This window comes from Scaptodrosophila lebanonensis, unplaced genomic scaffold, assembly GCF_003285725.1.
Source record: "Scaptodrosophila lebanonensis strain 11010-0011.00,11010-0021.00 unplaced genomic scaffold, SlebRS2 tig00000024-arrow-pilon, whole genome shotgun sequence".
In the NCBI taxonomy this organism is placed as follows: Eukaryota; Metazoa; Arthropoda; class Insecta; order Diptera; family Drosophilidae; genus Scaptodrosophila; species Scaptodrosophila lebanonensis.
Window position 1 is genome coordinate 20869632 of NW_022060538.1, and position 15355 is coordinate 20884986.

Genomic DNA, 15355 nt, shown 5'->3' on the forward strand with positions numbered 1-15355 from the left:
AGCGCTATCAATTCGAGAATTTAATTTTGATTTTTTGTGGTAAATTAAATAATAATATTGTGAAATTAAACTATGAATTTTCTGATAAATTAATTTAAAATATTGTGAGAATTTAATTTTGATTTTTTGTGGTAAATTCAATAATAATATTGTGAAATTAAATTGTGAAATTTCTGAGAAATTAATTTAAAATATTGTGAGAATTTAATTTTGATTTTTTGTGGTAAATTCAATAATAATATTGTGAAATTAAATTGTGAAATTTCTGAGAAATTAATTTAAAATATTGTGAGAATTTAATTTTGATTTTTTGTGGTAAATTCAATAATAATATTGTGAAATTAAATTGTGAAATATCTGAGAAATTAATTTATTGAAAATGAATTGTTCCTAAATTACAATAGACAGATAAAGATTTAAGTTCAGTTCGGAATATAATAGTACCTCACCGTCATCGACATTTAACTTCATTACCTAAATTATTTGAGATCGCTACCATAGGACCGAAGGGCGAGAAAACTACTCCTGCTAGTATACCTTTTGAATTTATGAACATTTTTGCAATGCTCCTCACTACTACCTACTACTACCCTACTCACGATAACAAAACACAACATCTATTTGTGAGTTCTGTATTCAATTCTGCAATCACTTTGAAATCGGCTCAATATAATATATAATTGCCTAAGAATTGATACATTAAAGCATGTAGAGGTGTTTCTCCTTAAAAAAGTACTCTTAACGCTTTCCCTTCTTTTTCTTCTTCTGTCCATCGGGCCAGGCAAATCCCCGGGACTTCAGCACATCCTGCAAAGGGAAGGAAGTAAATGTATTGTAGTGCGCCCGCAAAAGTCCAGAGTCCTACCTGCACGTTGTGGCACACATAGTAGGCGTTTTCCATGGCTGCGTCGTTGAAGATGTCACAGCCAATAGATTTCCCGAGACCGCCTTTCTTTTTTCCACCACCTTCTTTCTTCTTCTTCTCCTCTCCGTCGCCGCTGCCCGCATTACTGGACGTCGAGTCTTTGCTATTCCGTTTCTTTCTACTTTTACCAACCATTTGAACAGGAAATTTGAATGGAATCTTACATATCGATTTAATATACTTGTAGGTTACCATGACAGTACAGGATACTTAGCAATAATACATTTTATTACATATAACTAAACTCGCTGTAATAGTTGGGCCACACTATCGATGCTATCCAGTCGACATAGGAGGAGACGCGCGTATAGACTCCCGGAGACTTGCTGCGGCAGAACTCGCCATAGGAAGTTATGCCCACCAGATAGTACCGGTAGCGCCGCTTATTGCGATGACGACGTCGCCGCCGCTCCAAGTTTAGTTGCAGTGGACCGCCAGAATCGCCCTATATACAAAGTTTGATTAAAGAATTAATGGATTAGAATAAAATCTACAACAATACTATATCTGAACTAACTCTGAAGATTGTAATCAAATTTTTCAATTTTAAGAAATATATATATTTCTTAAATCTGGGCATTTTTCTGAGTGTACTAATATTAGCAGAGGCATACATATGTATTTATTAAATAAACAATGCCAACATTATTGTTAATGGCATGTTTAAGGCGAAAACCGGTTCTGAATTGTTGAGTGATTCATATTTAATCTTTAATGATGGGATACACTTTATAAGCAAAGAGAACAGGAAATTCACATTCCAAATTCATTGTGTTTTGGCAAAACCCACCTGACAAGTGTCGCGGTTTTTCTCAAAGTCCTGCGCGCATATCTGACTCTCCACAATGCCCTGAGGGGCACTTTCGTCGGCGGGGAGCGACTGATTGCATCGATCCAGTGGTACTACCGACAATTCCAACTCTGTCAGAATATTGGTGGGTGCTTGGGCAAATCCCGTAGACCCATAACCCATAGTGTGCAGTTTCTCGTATGGAATTTGATCGCGAGCCCACAGACGTACCGGCTTAACGAACCACGTATACTCAATGGCTCGATTAAGCTGTATGAGTCCAATATCATGATAGTAAAAGGTGCTATTATAGAGTGGATGCATATGTATCTGAGCCACTCGTCGTAGCTGCGGCGCCACATCGTTCTCCCATTCCTTGAGCTTTATGTCTCCGATTTTAACCACGTCTGGTGCCGTGCTACAAACAAGAGTATATGCTATATAGGTGTGTGGAAAGAAAGCCATTACCTTATGGGTCATTCACCTACCCATGCGTAATCAGACAATGCGCCGCCGTGAGTACAAAATATTCACTTATCAGACTGCCGCCACATTTATATACAATTTCGCCCGTAGTGCTGCGAAATCCCAGAGCAGCCTGCAATAAAACGAAAAGAAATAATGACGTAGGAGTACCCTGTGCAGCTTCACTCCAAGATCTTTGGGTACACAATTCGCAAGCACATACATACGTCACATAAGCTCTGTGTAAGCCACACACGAGTGAGTGAGCGAGCGATAAAGATGGTAAGCCTTTAACAGGTCCGTTATTCGGTGTTCTCTTGGGATTGACGTCACACTAATTTTCGCTTAAGCTAAAATTTTACAACTGACATCCCTTACTATCTATTCATCTATTGCATTTTTTAACTACTTACTTAAGCCTATATTGTAAAGAATTTCACACTCGGCCTACACCAAATAGGGGAATTTTTTAGGAAAATGCACATAGCTCGCTGTGACGTCACACAAAGAGAACAGAGAATAACGGACCTGGGGAAAGACAAACCTTAACATATTTGTGCAGTTATGACTCAGCCCGGTACGAGCTTAGTGGGCACGTGAGAGAGCACATTAAGCTGGGCTTGAACAACCGTTAACTGTTTGTTAATGAAAGCGAGAACGGGGTTAGCTATGCTTTAGATTTGTTTCAGTCTTCTGTTATCTGAGCCGACGCCACCTTTTAATAATCCGGTTTAGTTTCGCATTTGCTTCACAGTTTCGTGAATTGTTTTGCTTTATGTGTGTATTATTTTCTGGTGTTTGTGCTTTTATTTTCCTTTTTTGTTTACGTGTACGTACCATGTGCGGATATTGTCCGGGAGCTACAATTGAACGACCGTTGAAATCGTCGTTCAAGTCTTCCTCTTCCGCGGTCTTGTTATAATCCTGGGCCTCCATCTGCTGCTCCATGTTGTTGAAAATGTTGCCAAAGTCGCGATAGTGGTTAGAATGCGGTACATGCGGCTCATGCCAAGGCCGACCGCCACCCGACCCATGAGGAGGACGAGGTCGATGATGATGATGTGGCGGTGGTGGTGGACGTGGGGGTCTATAAAATGGGTTAATATCAGGTGGCGGCCTTTCATTGTAACCCCATTGATTGTTATTCCATTGATTGTAGCCCCACCTGTTCTCCTGTGGATTACTTCCACCAGCATTGTTAAAGTTGTTGTTGTTGTGGTTCGAACGTTGTGGGCTCGCTGCTGCCAAGCTAATGATAATGCCAAAACAAATCACTTTTAATTTGGTCCGCATCGTATTTGTCGTCGTCGCCATCGCCGACATCTTCTTCAACCACATTGTCTGTCTATCGCGCTTGGCTGATCGTCTGAAACTGTTAGACAGATCGGTCAGTAGCCTGGATCCAGCAGCCAAGTTAGGTAGTTCCTCGTTAAGCCCAAATACAAATGCAAACACACAGACAGCTTTTGTTGATACTCAGTCGAAGTTTTAATTGAGGGCCCGCATTAATTAATAATACATTAAAATTATACACTCACACATACACACACACATTCACAATCAATATTGTTTTCGACACAGACATCTCCAAAATATTGGGACAGTTGCTGTTTTCGGGAGAGGGAGAGAGAGAGAGAGCGAGAGCGGAAAACAAACAAAGCATAGCTAAAAGTTTGTTTACATTTTACCTATGACTAGTTTTACAAGTTAAGAAAACCCCAACAATGCTGTTTTGGCACATTCATCTCTATATTATCATAGATCTGTTCGGTCTGCAAATGCGAACGCTTCAAGGTACATATTTGGCTTTCAAGATGTCTAGCAACCAATTAAATATGATTATAAAACTGTACAGCGCTCGATGCCATCGAAATATTCAACTATCAGACTACAAAGTTTACTTGGCCCACATCTTTGACGCCGGAACCTGTGGGAAATGATCCTGCACAGGAACGAGAATTGGAATTGGACAGCTACTTTAAGTTCGACGATGATTTGACTTCCGCGAACAATCCCCCACAGTCTCTGCACGAGGGCGCCTTCTGTCGACGCAGCTTCGATGGTCGGAGTGGCTATTGCATCCTAGCCTATCAGTGTCTTCACGTCATTCGCGAATATCGCATCCATGGCACCAGAATTGATATCTGCACCCATCGCAGCAATGTGCCTGTCATCTGTTGCCCGCTGGCCGACAAGCACGTAGTGCCTCAACGCATCAGTGCCACAAGTAACTATGATTATTATAAATATCTGATTATAAATCAATCCGATTTCATGCAACAGAATGCCAGGAGTACAATGAGGGGGCTAGGCGCTTGCAGCTCGGCGACCTGAGTCGTAGTTTCTCAGGCAAACATTGCGTCCCCAGTGTTCCCTTGATTGTGGGTGGAACACCCACGCGGCATGGCCTCTTTCCGCATATGGTTAGTACACAAAGTTATTAGATATATACTTACATATTAATTATAATTTCCTGTTTGTCCGAAGGCTGCCCTGGGCTGGACGCAGACCAATGGCGACATAAAATGGGGCTGTGGCGGCACAATGCTAAGTGAGCTCTATATTCTGACAGCAGCGCACTGCGCCACCTCGGGTAGGTAAGCAGCATTACTTGGGTATAGCGGTAGCTTCCAAATTCTTCCTCGTTTTTATCATCTCTGTAGCAAGCCTCCAGATATGGTTCGTCTGGGAGCCCAGCAACTGAACTCTAGCAGCGAGGGTCAGCAAGACATTAAGATTCTTATTATTATTCTGCATCCCAAATATCGCTCCTCATCCTACTACCACGACATTGCACTGCTTAAGCTGACAAGGCGAGCGCGGCTTTCGGATGTGGTGCACCCGGCCTGTCTGTGGCAACTACCCGATCTGAAAATTAAAACGGTTGTGGCCACCGGCTGGGGACGCACTGAATTCCTGGGCGCCAAGTCAAATACTCTACGTCAGGTCGAGTTGGATGTGATTCCGCAGCAGCTATGCAAACAGCTTTATCGCAAGGAGCGGCGTCTGCCACGCGGCATAATCGATGCACAGTTTTGTGCGGGCTTTTTGCCGGGCGGCAAGGATACGTGCCAGGGAGACTCTGGAGGCCCGCTGCACGCCGTGTTGCCGGAATACAATTGTATAGCGTTTGTCGTGGGCATCACCTCATTTGGAAAGTTCTGCGCGGCGCCTAACGCTCCTGGAGTCTACACAAGAACATTCACGTACTTGGATTGGATTGAGAAAATTGTATTTAAACAGCATTAGAACTACACTAGACACGATTAAATTTACAGCTAGATATTATGACCGCCAAATCTGGTTTTCAATCCAGCTAACATAGTGCGCTAGGCGAGTGTAGATCCCTGGTGCCCCTGTGGCACAGCTGCCGCCGAATGAGGTAAGTCCAATGATGTAGGGTATCCGTACTTGTCCATGTTGCTGGTGTAGTATTAAGGGTCCGCCCGAGTCACCCTGGATTTGTGAAATATATAAAAGGGGTCCCGATCATTATCATCAAATCATCACCCTAAGCCATTATATATTTCTCCAATATATGTATATAAAGCACTAGTCAATTTATAGATTATACTCCTCGACGACAGAAAAAGGGCCTTCACAAGATAGGTGGAGCTACATATGCTGTTTTCTTAATAAGATTTCATTTTGTGACTTGCACTTTTTCCGTAGTCTCTCCATTACTCACCTGACAGGTATCCATGCGGCCTGAATTATCTCCAGCACATAGCTGGCCCGGTCCTGGCTGTTGATTCAGAGCATCAGAGGCTCTAAAATATAACGCACACTGCCGATTATCTAGCGGATATAACTGCACCTGAAGAAGAGCGTCGGAAGCCGGTCCGGCTACGCCAGAAATAACTTAATAGAAGGCTTAACTTTCCAATTAAAAACCGTACCAACGTACCAAATTTCGTCTGTCCATAGCCCAAGGCCGTAAGTGGCTGCAAGGGGACTTCCCCATGTCTCCACAAGCAAGCAATCGAATGATAGGCATTTCTTTCAAGTCTTACCAATGCCAAGTCGTTGTTGGATGATACCCCGTCATAATATGGATGCGGCGTAATACGTTGTATGTTGATTAGTTCGCCGGCACGCGAATTGTTCAATTCAACACCGCCTATTAACGCCACCGAAGGGGATTCCCTAAGCACACACACCATCTTATTAGCCGATGAATTTCTCAATTCATTTTATGCCCCTGCTCTTACCCGCCGACCCTCGTGCAATGCGCGACCGTTAACACGTATTGGGGCGCGATCAGCACACCACCACATTTGAAGGCGTATTCGTTATTGGTGATCGGTCGAAGCAATCGCCAGCCGAGAGCGCACTGAAAAAATATACATAATAGAGCCCAAAAAGTACAAGCACTTTTACTTTCTGAGCAAAGCTATTGTTTTCTGTGCACCACTGATCGCGATAAAGCCAATTTTTCAATTTATTGGGTTTTAAATAACATTTCATTTCAATGAACAAACCTGATCTTATAAGAAGAATCTGTCTTGTAATTGTTTTTACTCACCATATAGGGAAACTCTGCGTAACGCGTGGGCTTGCCGCCGGCTACAAATTTCACTAATCTGCCTGCTTTTCCAGGGAATACTTTGGCCGCAGAGGCATGGTTAATGCCGCGAGGCTGCCTCAAAGTCCTAGGGCCGGGCTGCCGACGATATGCCTCCGAACAAACTGAATATTTTAATAGAGCTTATGTCTCCAATTTATAATCAATATCTAAGATATACTTTGCTCACTAGGCGGTACAAGTCTCCTCGGCAGCTCATAGCCTCCATGGGGACAGCAAACAAAATGATCGTATGGTGTCCATTGACAGGACACTGGTAACAAACCCAACTGCTGCCAGGCGTAGACGGCGCTTTTGCATTCCGAGAAACGGACACAACGTCCGGCCAAAGGACGATCGTTTGCATAACAATTGCCTCGGGCGTCAAACGTCAGCGTAGTTCCTCCTGGCTGCCCCAACAAGGCACGTCTGTGCTGCGACTCCCCTATAGCAGCGACTGTCATTAGGAAGACAAACCGTAAAGCCATTGGCATTTTTAACTGATTGCGTATGTTCGCGCAGCCGTAAGTCTTTTAGTCAAATGAAATAATTTGTAGAACTTGTTTAATCTTATACCCCACCAAAGGCTAATTTAATGCATTAGTATGGAGCGGTTTTTAACAATTGTATAGGAAGGTATTCCGATATTCCCGCAACCGGTTGCGCAACCGGTTGAAAGAGAATCCTAAGAAACTTGAGCCGCAGAACATACTTATATATTTCACGATAAATAAATTTCTTTCTTGCCTACCATATTGTAGTTAACAGGATGATGAGGACTTCCTTGGTCTTGCGAATGTGCTTAGGGGATGCCTAATCTTATTTAAAAGGACAAAAAATGCAATTCGTATTCATATAAGTAACAACAACTTTAATGCATTAAAGTATTAATAAATCAGAATGAGTAAGACCTTTTTCGAACTCAGTTCATAAATGATTTCTGATTTCAAAAACTTTCCCTATAGCATTATATAAACGACAAAATATAAACTCGGCGCTCATTTCGTCAACATACTAATTGACGGGATTTTTAACAGGTCTGCATATAATTTAATATTAGTGATTAGTAACAAAAGCTTCTTAGAAGGTTTAACAGTTTGTAAAACTCAAAACAGTTATTATTATGGCACGATATTCCAAGGCTTATATGTTCCTTTCGCCGGCAGCTCAATCTGTAAAAATCATTTAGTTTTACTCTTAATAGATGCAACTTGGAAACTGTAAGGTAACTCACCAGCTGCGTCAACTTATCCTGACAGGCCATGCGTATGCGCGCAGATGTAGCTGGTGCCTCCAGCTTAAAGTCAGCGTCCAGGCCTTCTTCCAGACGTGCTGCCGCAATGGCCTCCTTGATGGCAAAGAAAACGGACGAGCCTATGAATAGTGGGGGTTCGCCAACGGCCTGTAAAGAAATATGTTTTCACTAAAATATATTTATCATTTAGTATTTTTATGACAAACCTTGGAGGAGTAGACGGCACGAGGATTAGGAGCACCAGTTAGCAGACTAACATTGAAGGTGCCCGGAATGTCAGCAAAGCCGGGCAACTTATACATGCCCGGTCCACGGGAATAGAGCATGCCCTGCGGTGAATACATGAGCTCTTCTAACGTAAATAGGCCATAGCCCTGCATGAAAGCGCCCTCAATCTGGCCAATATCAATGGCCGGATTTATGCTCGATCCAATATCCATGACAATGTCGGTACTGAGCACTTGATGATCACCGGTGAGACAATCGATCTCCACAACGCTGATCCCTACGCCATTGGTATAGTAACTGTAAGTGCGAGCATTGGGATTCGTCGCCGCATTATAGCCAATATCGGGCATAGCATAGAAGCCAGTGGCCGAGAGGCTTATACGGTCAAGGTATGCCTGGTTAATCCATTCCTTCCATGTAGCTTGCGGCAAAGCCTTCTTGACAGGCGCCAGACGCTTATTCAATTTATCACAGGCATCCAGTACTGCCATACCATTAATGTCGGAGCCCACACTGGCGGCTGTTGGCGATGTATTGGGCACCTTATCCGTAGCCGTTTCCGAGATATGTATGAGCTCGATTGGAATGCCCAATGCACGAGCCGCGCACTGGATCATCTTCGTATTTAGTCCCTGCCCGATTTCCACTCCTCCATGCGACAACAGGACGGAGCCATCCGCATATATGTTTATCAGGGCACCACCCTGATTAAGATGCATGACACCAAAAGCGATGCCGTACTTGGTGGGCACGATGGAGATGCCCCGTTTTCGCCAGCGATTCTCACGATTGAAACGCGCAATTTCGTCGCGTCTCTCGTAGAAACGGGATTGCTCTAGACAATCATTTAGGCAGCGATCAATGGGGAAGTGCTCCAGCTGCTGATTGTAGTGAGTAAGGTCCCCGGTCTTGTAGAAATTAAGTCGCATCACCTCCAGCAGCTCACGGCCCACAATTCGTGCTACGTCGCGGATTATATGCTCTGCAGCGAACATGCCTTGTGGGCCGCCGAAACCCCTAAAGGCCGTATTGGAAGGCAAATTGGTCTTGCACACCCAGCCACCGACCCGAACATTGGGAATGCGATAGCAGTTCTCAAAATGATGCATTGCCCGATCCAACACCTGAAGGAAATAAGTTTGTTCATCGAGCAATCTACTTAAGGAAGCGAGAATTTTTGAATTTCATGCACTTACCGAAAAGGACAAGTCCATAGACCAACCGGCATTGTTATAACATTCAATGTCACATGCTGTTATAAGACCCTCGCTTGTAAATCCCACCTTGTACTTAAACAGGAACGGATGACGGGTACCGGTGATGAGCATGTCTTCGTCGCGATCCAGCATGCAGCGAACTGGTCTTCGCAAACGGTAAGCCGCCAAGGCAACAGGAAGGGCCACAGATATAGCGCGGGACTCTTTACCTCCAAAACCGCCCCCCAACCGTTTCGCCCGACACACTATGCGATGGGAGGGGAGCGAGAGTACGTGCGACACCAGCTTCTGGATCTCCGATGGATGCTGTGTGGAACAGAAGAGCTCCAGTTCATCACTGTCCCGAGGCACGGCTAAGGCGGCGTGCGTCTCCAAATAGAAATGCTCCTGACCACCCATCCGACACTCGCCCTCGTATACGTGGTCTGCCTCGGCAAACGCCTCTTCCACATTACCCTTGTTCATATAACGTGGATAGTCCGGAAAATACGATTTGTGCTCAATAGCCTGCTCAATAGTCACAATCACCGGTGTCTGCTCCTCGTACTGCACGCTGACTAGGCGTGCGGCACGTTGAGCCAGTGCCTGATTTTCGGCAACAATGGCACCGACTACTTGTCCGTAGCAGTGTACCTCACCGGCGGCAAAGACATGCTCATCATGAAACACAGGCCCCACCTCATTTGCGTGCTCGGTGAGATCCGTGTGGCTGTAGAAAGCATGCACACCTTCCATGGCCAAGGCTTGAGTGGGATCAATATGCGTGATCTTAGCACGTGGCTTCGTGCTCAGTACTAAAGCCAAATAGAGTTCACTCTCCATCCGGGGAATGTCATCCGTGTAAATGGCTTCTCCCGTAGCCTGCTTCAAGGCCGCCGCGTGTACTTTTGGCCGTCCAATAGGATCACAAACCGGTTGCTCACTGCAGACGCGCTCAAAAAGTTGTGAACTCTTTAGGGCAGGGGTGTGAAAGATTTCAGCGCCACTACGCTCTGCAACCGGTACCGCCTTTGACGAAATAATGCCAGCATCACACAATTTCTGACTTATGGCCAAGTAGGCCTTAAAGAACAGGCTGACGGCCAGGGCGCGCCTATAGGCAATCATTCCTCCAGGTGCAGATGCATCCAGTGGTAGTTCCGCACATAAACTCTCTACTACGCGCTCGACTAGCTCCCGATTCCATTGCTTGCCAATCATTAATTGAGCTGACCGTGGAGCCAATACAGTAGTGGGTGCCATGCCACCAAAGGCCATGGAAATACGCGCCACCACATCCGATTGAGGCTGGAAAAGTACGCTGACGGCGGCATTAACAATGGCAATATCGTCGTCACGTCGGCGCGCCTGCTTGAAGGCAACCACATGCTGATTTGGTGTGGTCTTCTGAAAATGTATGCCAAGTAATACCTCATGTGGTTGCACCACATTGCGGCGATAGCCGGTAAAGAAGCCACTTCCCATTTGCACCGTGCGTCGCTCAACACGACCGTCGACGAGGCTGCCCACAAGAAGCAATGCCCCACCAGCCGTCAGCACGGGATTCATATCCGATATGGGACTGCCCGTCATGATGTTTCCACCCAGACAAGCAACGTTACGAATCTGCTTGCCGGCGAAGTAGTGCAGCATATCGACAGCGCATTGGAAAAAGCGCGTCTGATGCTCTGGCAATTTTTCAATGCGCTCCCTTAGCAAGATGTCGATGTCCATCAGACTCACAGCGGCGCCAAAGTAGATGCTCTCCTCCGTCTCCTGTACTTCCATGAGCTCTGGGACTTTGGTTGGGTTGATGAGCACTGGATAGAGAAAATGCTTGAACTTGACTTCCACGCCCACCTCTGTATTTCCCACAACCAGCTTAGCTTCAGGATATTCCGCCTTAAGTTGGAGAAGCTCTACCAACGAACTTGGCCGGTACCAGGTGACCCGATCCGAGCGAAAAACCAAACTCTCGTTATCATAGGACTCCGTTAGCTGCAGCTCTGGCGGAAATATAGGCTCCTGGCTCGGGTCAAAAGGCTGAAACTCGCTGCGCTCGAAAAGTGTGTCATCCACTAAGGATGAGGCTGGATCTCCATTGCTCGCACAACCATTTCCATTAACACGACAGCACTTCTCACCCATGCCGCAGGCAAACTCCTTTGTAAATGTCTTGTAACCCTCCAGTATGGGACGATAGCCGGTGCAGCGGCATAGATTTCCCTGAAATGCTACCTCCAAATCCCTCATCGAAGGCTGTGCCGAATTACGCAACAGCGCATACATGGACATAACAATCCCAGGTGTGCAAAAACCACATTGCGACCCATGTGCCTTGGCCAGCCGCTCCTGGACCGGGTGCAACCTGGTGCGGGTGCTGCCAATACCCTCGACGGTGGTCACTGCACAACCGTGCATGGCACAGACCGGTGTAAGACATGCATTGACGGCCAAATGCTTAATGCGAGCGCTGCGACGATCCATACGAGAGATCATTACAGTGCAGGCACCACAGCCACCCTCCCCGCAGCCCAGCTTGGTGCCGCAAAGGTGCAGCTTTTCACGCAGGTAAGTGAGCAGTGTGCATTCGGGATCAGGGTTTGCATTGGTCACCTACAGTATAAAAAACATTTAGAATAGACAGTATCAAAGGCATGATTCCAAAGCACTCCCAGATAAAACTAAATACGAGGGTATATATTCTACCAATGACGTCAATTGTTTTCGAAAGTCAAATAAAAAAGACCATATTTGAACAAATTCGGAAAAAATAATAGCTAGTTCTCCCGAATACTGACCGGTTGTTCTTTTGAAGTGTTTAATTTACCTCTATACACAATATTGTAATATTTTATTATATGTATTAACTTAATCGCTTCCCTGTGCTGGCATATGTATCGATCGTTATCACTATTACAATTACCTATCTGGAGAACTTAAACAAACGATAGACTCTATTGCCTTGATTAGACACTCCACGACAGGTTTATTACAATGAAATATTCACATAACCCCCACCTTATAAATATACGTTATCTAATGATTGCCTCGCACCTACTCCAGTACCCAGTTAATTACTACTGTGTTTATTCAAGATTCATCTCCGTGAGTTATGTTCGAATTTTTACACTATCTGGCGTCATGAAAACATAATTACGCGAGTGACTGCGATTGTTTATAAACAATCTCACTATCAGACAATGGCACGTGGATAAACCCACTTTATTAAAATAAGGTCGTTGCCTACTGACAGTAATGGTTGCATGATAAGACGTTAAATGCCCTTCCCATTGGTACCACCAGCGAACTGAGAAGCACGCCTTTCCAATGAGTCGATTATTATCAGCACTTGCAAAACAAATAATGAATTACAATATATAAGTATGAATGTGCATGAATGTGTATGTACTATATACACAGTATATGAAAAATATTTACATGAACAGGCTCAATTGAGTGAATAAATTGAAAACCATTTTATTGATGGCAGTTAAAAGTAATTGCCACAAACAACAACAGCAACAACAATAAAAACGTGTCAAGCATATGCCACAGGCCAATAAACTTGATAACCCCCAACCATTTTGACGTACAACGTTAGATTTTATCGCTTGAATACACTTGAACTTTGCTAACCAACTGGCTCACGCGAAGCCAGTTGCATTTTTCAAATATTCTAAATATATACAAGTATGTAGTTGGATTTAAATTATTACCTTTTTACCATTTACAAAAAACACCAAGACCGAATTCGATACAGTTTCTGACATATTGATATTCGTATATATATGTATGTATCTATATATTACTTATACTGCGCTGAGTTTCCTTTTATTTGTATGTATTTCACTTACAGAAACGCGTTTTACGATTTAGCGCGCACACGACCTACTCGCGTTGTAAACAAATTCGTTCTGAGTGTGAGAATATTTGAACTGGCGACTGATTCTGGCTGCCTGTCTGGGTTGTCGCGATAAGCAACCAACAGGGCTCGTTAGGAGCGCCGTAAAATGCTGTAGGAGAACCGATTAAACAGTAACGACTAGTATCGGATTCAGTATTTACGTTTATCTCTGTTCCTCTTAAAAACCGTTAACCATAATCCATTCATACATTGTGAGTCCCCTTGTCTTGGCTTTTCTTTAAAACTCAAATTTGAGAATATATGTATGTGTAGAATGTTATCTCTATTGTTTTGAGATACTACGTTTATATGTATATGTAGGTGCATTAAGAGATAAGAGTGCAAATGGCAATATTTGAAAAGTATTTTTGTAGACGGTGAATGGACTTCTTATTGTTTTATAAGTGGTCACTAAGAATATTATATTCAGAAAATTATAAATTAGCACACATTTTGGATGCATTTTTAGTTACATTATGCTCTAAAGAGCAACGTGGTTAGCGTTTTTCCTTTGTTATAATAGGTTAATTTTAACAAATAAATGAGAACATTCCTAATGAATTGCCAACACTTATGTATATTTGCCTTTATAATGAAGGAATTCTGAAGGCACACTTTACGAATTTAACAACCATAAAGGCTTTGTAATAAAATTAAATATGATTTTAATAGAAATATATATTTACCTACTAACTTCATAATGTTGAGAGCATTCTTTCCATTCACAAAATATATGTATTTGTTATACATAAATATTGACTGCAAATACAGTTTATGTCTATATTTGTTTTTCGCAACAACAATAAAAAAACGGCTTTTGTTGTACTTACGTATGTATTTGTTAGCTCTTTTGTACTATAACGTTTAATCCCTCATTTAAATGTGAAATGACAGTCTAGTGATCTAAGCCAAATGAGGCTCAAATTAGCCATAATTGCAAATATTTTAATAAGCTTTACACAATAAAACCATCATTATTTAAAATTATATTTTAATAACAAGTATAATTCATAATAATAGGGAGCACAATTTTTTTTTAAATGACTATTTTTTTTATTTATATGTATATATCTTCTACAAATTATCATTTGATACCATCATCAGCTACAATCAATTAATGACATTTTAGACATAATACTTAGTAATAAGCGTCGTTAATAACATTGAATCATTTATTTACACACATACATTTCTATGTTCGTTCGTATATTTCTTCGTACGTATAAGTATGCGCTCCTTAGGTAATAATCGTGCGAGCCGAATCTGCTTATACATACATATATATGTACATATGTCTAGCATATTTTATGCAGAGTTCCAACATTTTAGAAACACGTGAATGTACAATAACAAAAGCCCACATTGCATGTACATTTCCTGCACTACGCCGACTTTAAATCCAACTCTCGCTCAGTTTCCGTACCCTCATACATAGCTTGTTGGCGCATGGCCTCCTGCAGTTGGCGTTGCTCAAAACGTCGAACGGACCACTGGTACCTGAATGATAAGTTATTTAGAAAGATAGTAAAGTGCCTGACATACAACTGCTTACCTGCAGCCGAACCAATATACAATGGTACCGCAAAAAAAGGAACCAAAACCAACATGTGTGGAAAAGTGCGGACGCGAGGTGCCCAAAAACGTTAAGAGGCCAATACCAATGCCGCCGCTGATGCCGTATAGAAAACTGTTACGAAAGCATGGAATTTGAGCAATATCGCGTCCAAAGATTATGAAGCTCTAGTGGAGGAATATAGTGGAAATATACGTTAGGCCCATGATTTAAGATTCGCTTAAATATCATTTTACCTTGCTTGGTTCCTCGGCGTCATCTGCCATGATGATAAATTTGTAGTTATTTTAATGTTATCTTCTACACATTAGCCGTAAGGCTAGCACATGAAAACAGCTGTTTGCCGTCAGTGTTGCTCTACTGCACAAAAGAGAACAAAATTTAAACTTGCATTGCATTAGCAACAAACTCTTCATTCATCATGCATGTATTTAATACGAAAGAAATTCCTT

General features: G+C 43.0%; 6 protein-coding genes across 6 annotated transcripts; 1 reads left to right on the forward strand and 5 right to left on the reverse strand.

Moving 5' to 3' along the window:
- Positions 1 to 738: 738 nt before the first annotated feature.
- On the reverse strand, positions 739 to 1060 carry LOC115621759 (small lysine-rich protein 1). Its single transcript, XM_030515493.1, has 2 exons — positions 866 to 1060; positions 739 to 807 (listed from the first exon to the last, which is right to left on the reverse strand). The coding sequence occupies exons 1-2, from the start codon at positions 1058 to 1060 to the stop codon at positions 739 to 741; spliced, it is 264 nt and encodes an 87-aa protein (XP_030371353.1).
- Positions 1061 to 1154: 94 nt separating this feature from the next.
- LOC115620999 (serine protease snake) lies at positions 1155 to 3551 on the reverse strand. The gene is made up of 5 exons (XM_030514519.1): positions 3346 to 3551; positions 3018 to 3267; positions 2204 to 2313; positions 1716 to 2133; positions 1155 to 1370 (listed from the first exon to the last, which is right to left on the reverse strand). Exons 1-5 carry the CDS (start codon positions 3516 to 3518, stop codon positions 1155 to 1157), a joined length of 1167 nt encoding a protein of 388 aa, XP_030370379.1. The 5' UTR covers positions 3519 to 3551.
- LOC115620740 (serine protease snake) lies at positions 2924 to 5479 on the forward strand. The gene is made up of 6 exons (XM_030514127.1): positions 2924 to 3009; positions 3762 to 3974; positions 4036 to 4407; positions 4464 to 4603; positions 4668 to 4777; positions 4844 to 5479. Exons 2-6 carry the CDS (start codon positions 3905 to 3907, stop codon positions 5427 to 5429), a joined length of 1278 nt encoding a protein of 425 aa, XP_030369987.1. The 5' UTR covers positions 2924 to 3009; positions 3762 to 3904; the 3' UTR covers positions 5430 to 5479.
- LOC115621000 (serine protease snake) lies at positions 5466 to 7208 on the reverse strand. The gene is made up of 6 exons (XM_030514521.1): positions 6926 to 7208; positions 6706 to 6869; positions 6392 to 6513; positions 6088 to 6326; positions 5869 to 6026; positions 5466 to 5636 (listed from the first exon to the last, which is right to left on the reverse strand). The coding sequence occupies exons 1-6, from the start codon at positions 7206 to 7208 to the stop codon at positions 5466 to 5468; spliced, it is 1137 nt and encodes a 378-aa protein (XP_030370381.1).
- Positions 7209 to 7707: 499 nt separating this feature from the next.
- LOC115620321 (xanthine dehydrogenase) lies at positions 7708 to 13204 on the reverse strand. The gene is made up of 5 exons (XM_030513514.1): positions 13143 to 13204; positions 9424 to 12039; positions 8206 to 9351; positions 7979 to 8146; positions 7708 to 7916 (listed from the first exon to the last, which is right to left on the reverse strand). The coding sequence occupies exons 1-5, from the start codon at positions 13194 to 13196 to the stop codon at positions 7866 to 7868; spliced, it is 4035 nt and encodes a 1344-aa protein (XP_030369374.1). The 5' UTR covers positions 13197 to 13204; the 3' UTR covers positions 7708 to 7865.
- Positions 13205 to 14382: 1178 nt separating this feature from the next.
- LOC115621074 (cytochrome c oxidase assembly protein COX20, mitochondrial) lies at positions 14383 to 15261 on the reverse strand. The gene is made up of 3 exons (XM_030514602.1): positions 15140 to 15261; positions 14883 to 15070; positions 14383 to 14827 (listed from the first exon to the last, which is right to left on the reverse strand). Exons 1-3 carry the CDS (start codon positions 15167 to 15169, stop codon positions 14713 to 14715), a joined length of 333 nt encoding a protein of 110 aa, XP_030370462.1. The 5' UTR covers positions 15170 to 15261; the 3' UTR covers positions 14383 to 14712.
- Positions 15262 to 15355: the final 94 nt, after the last annotated feature.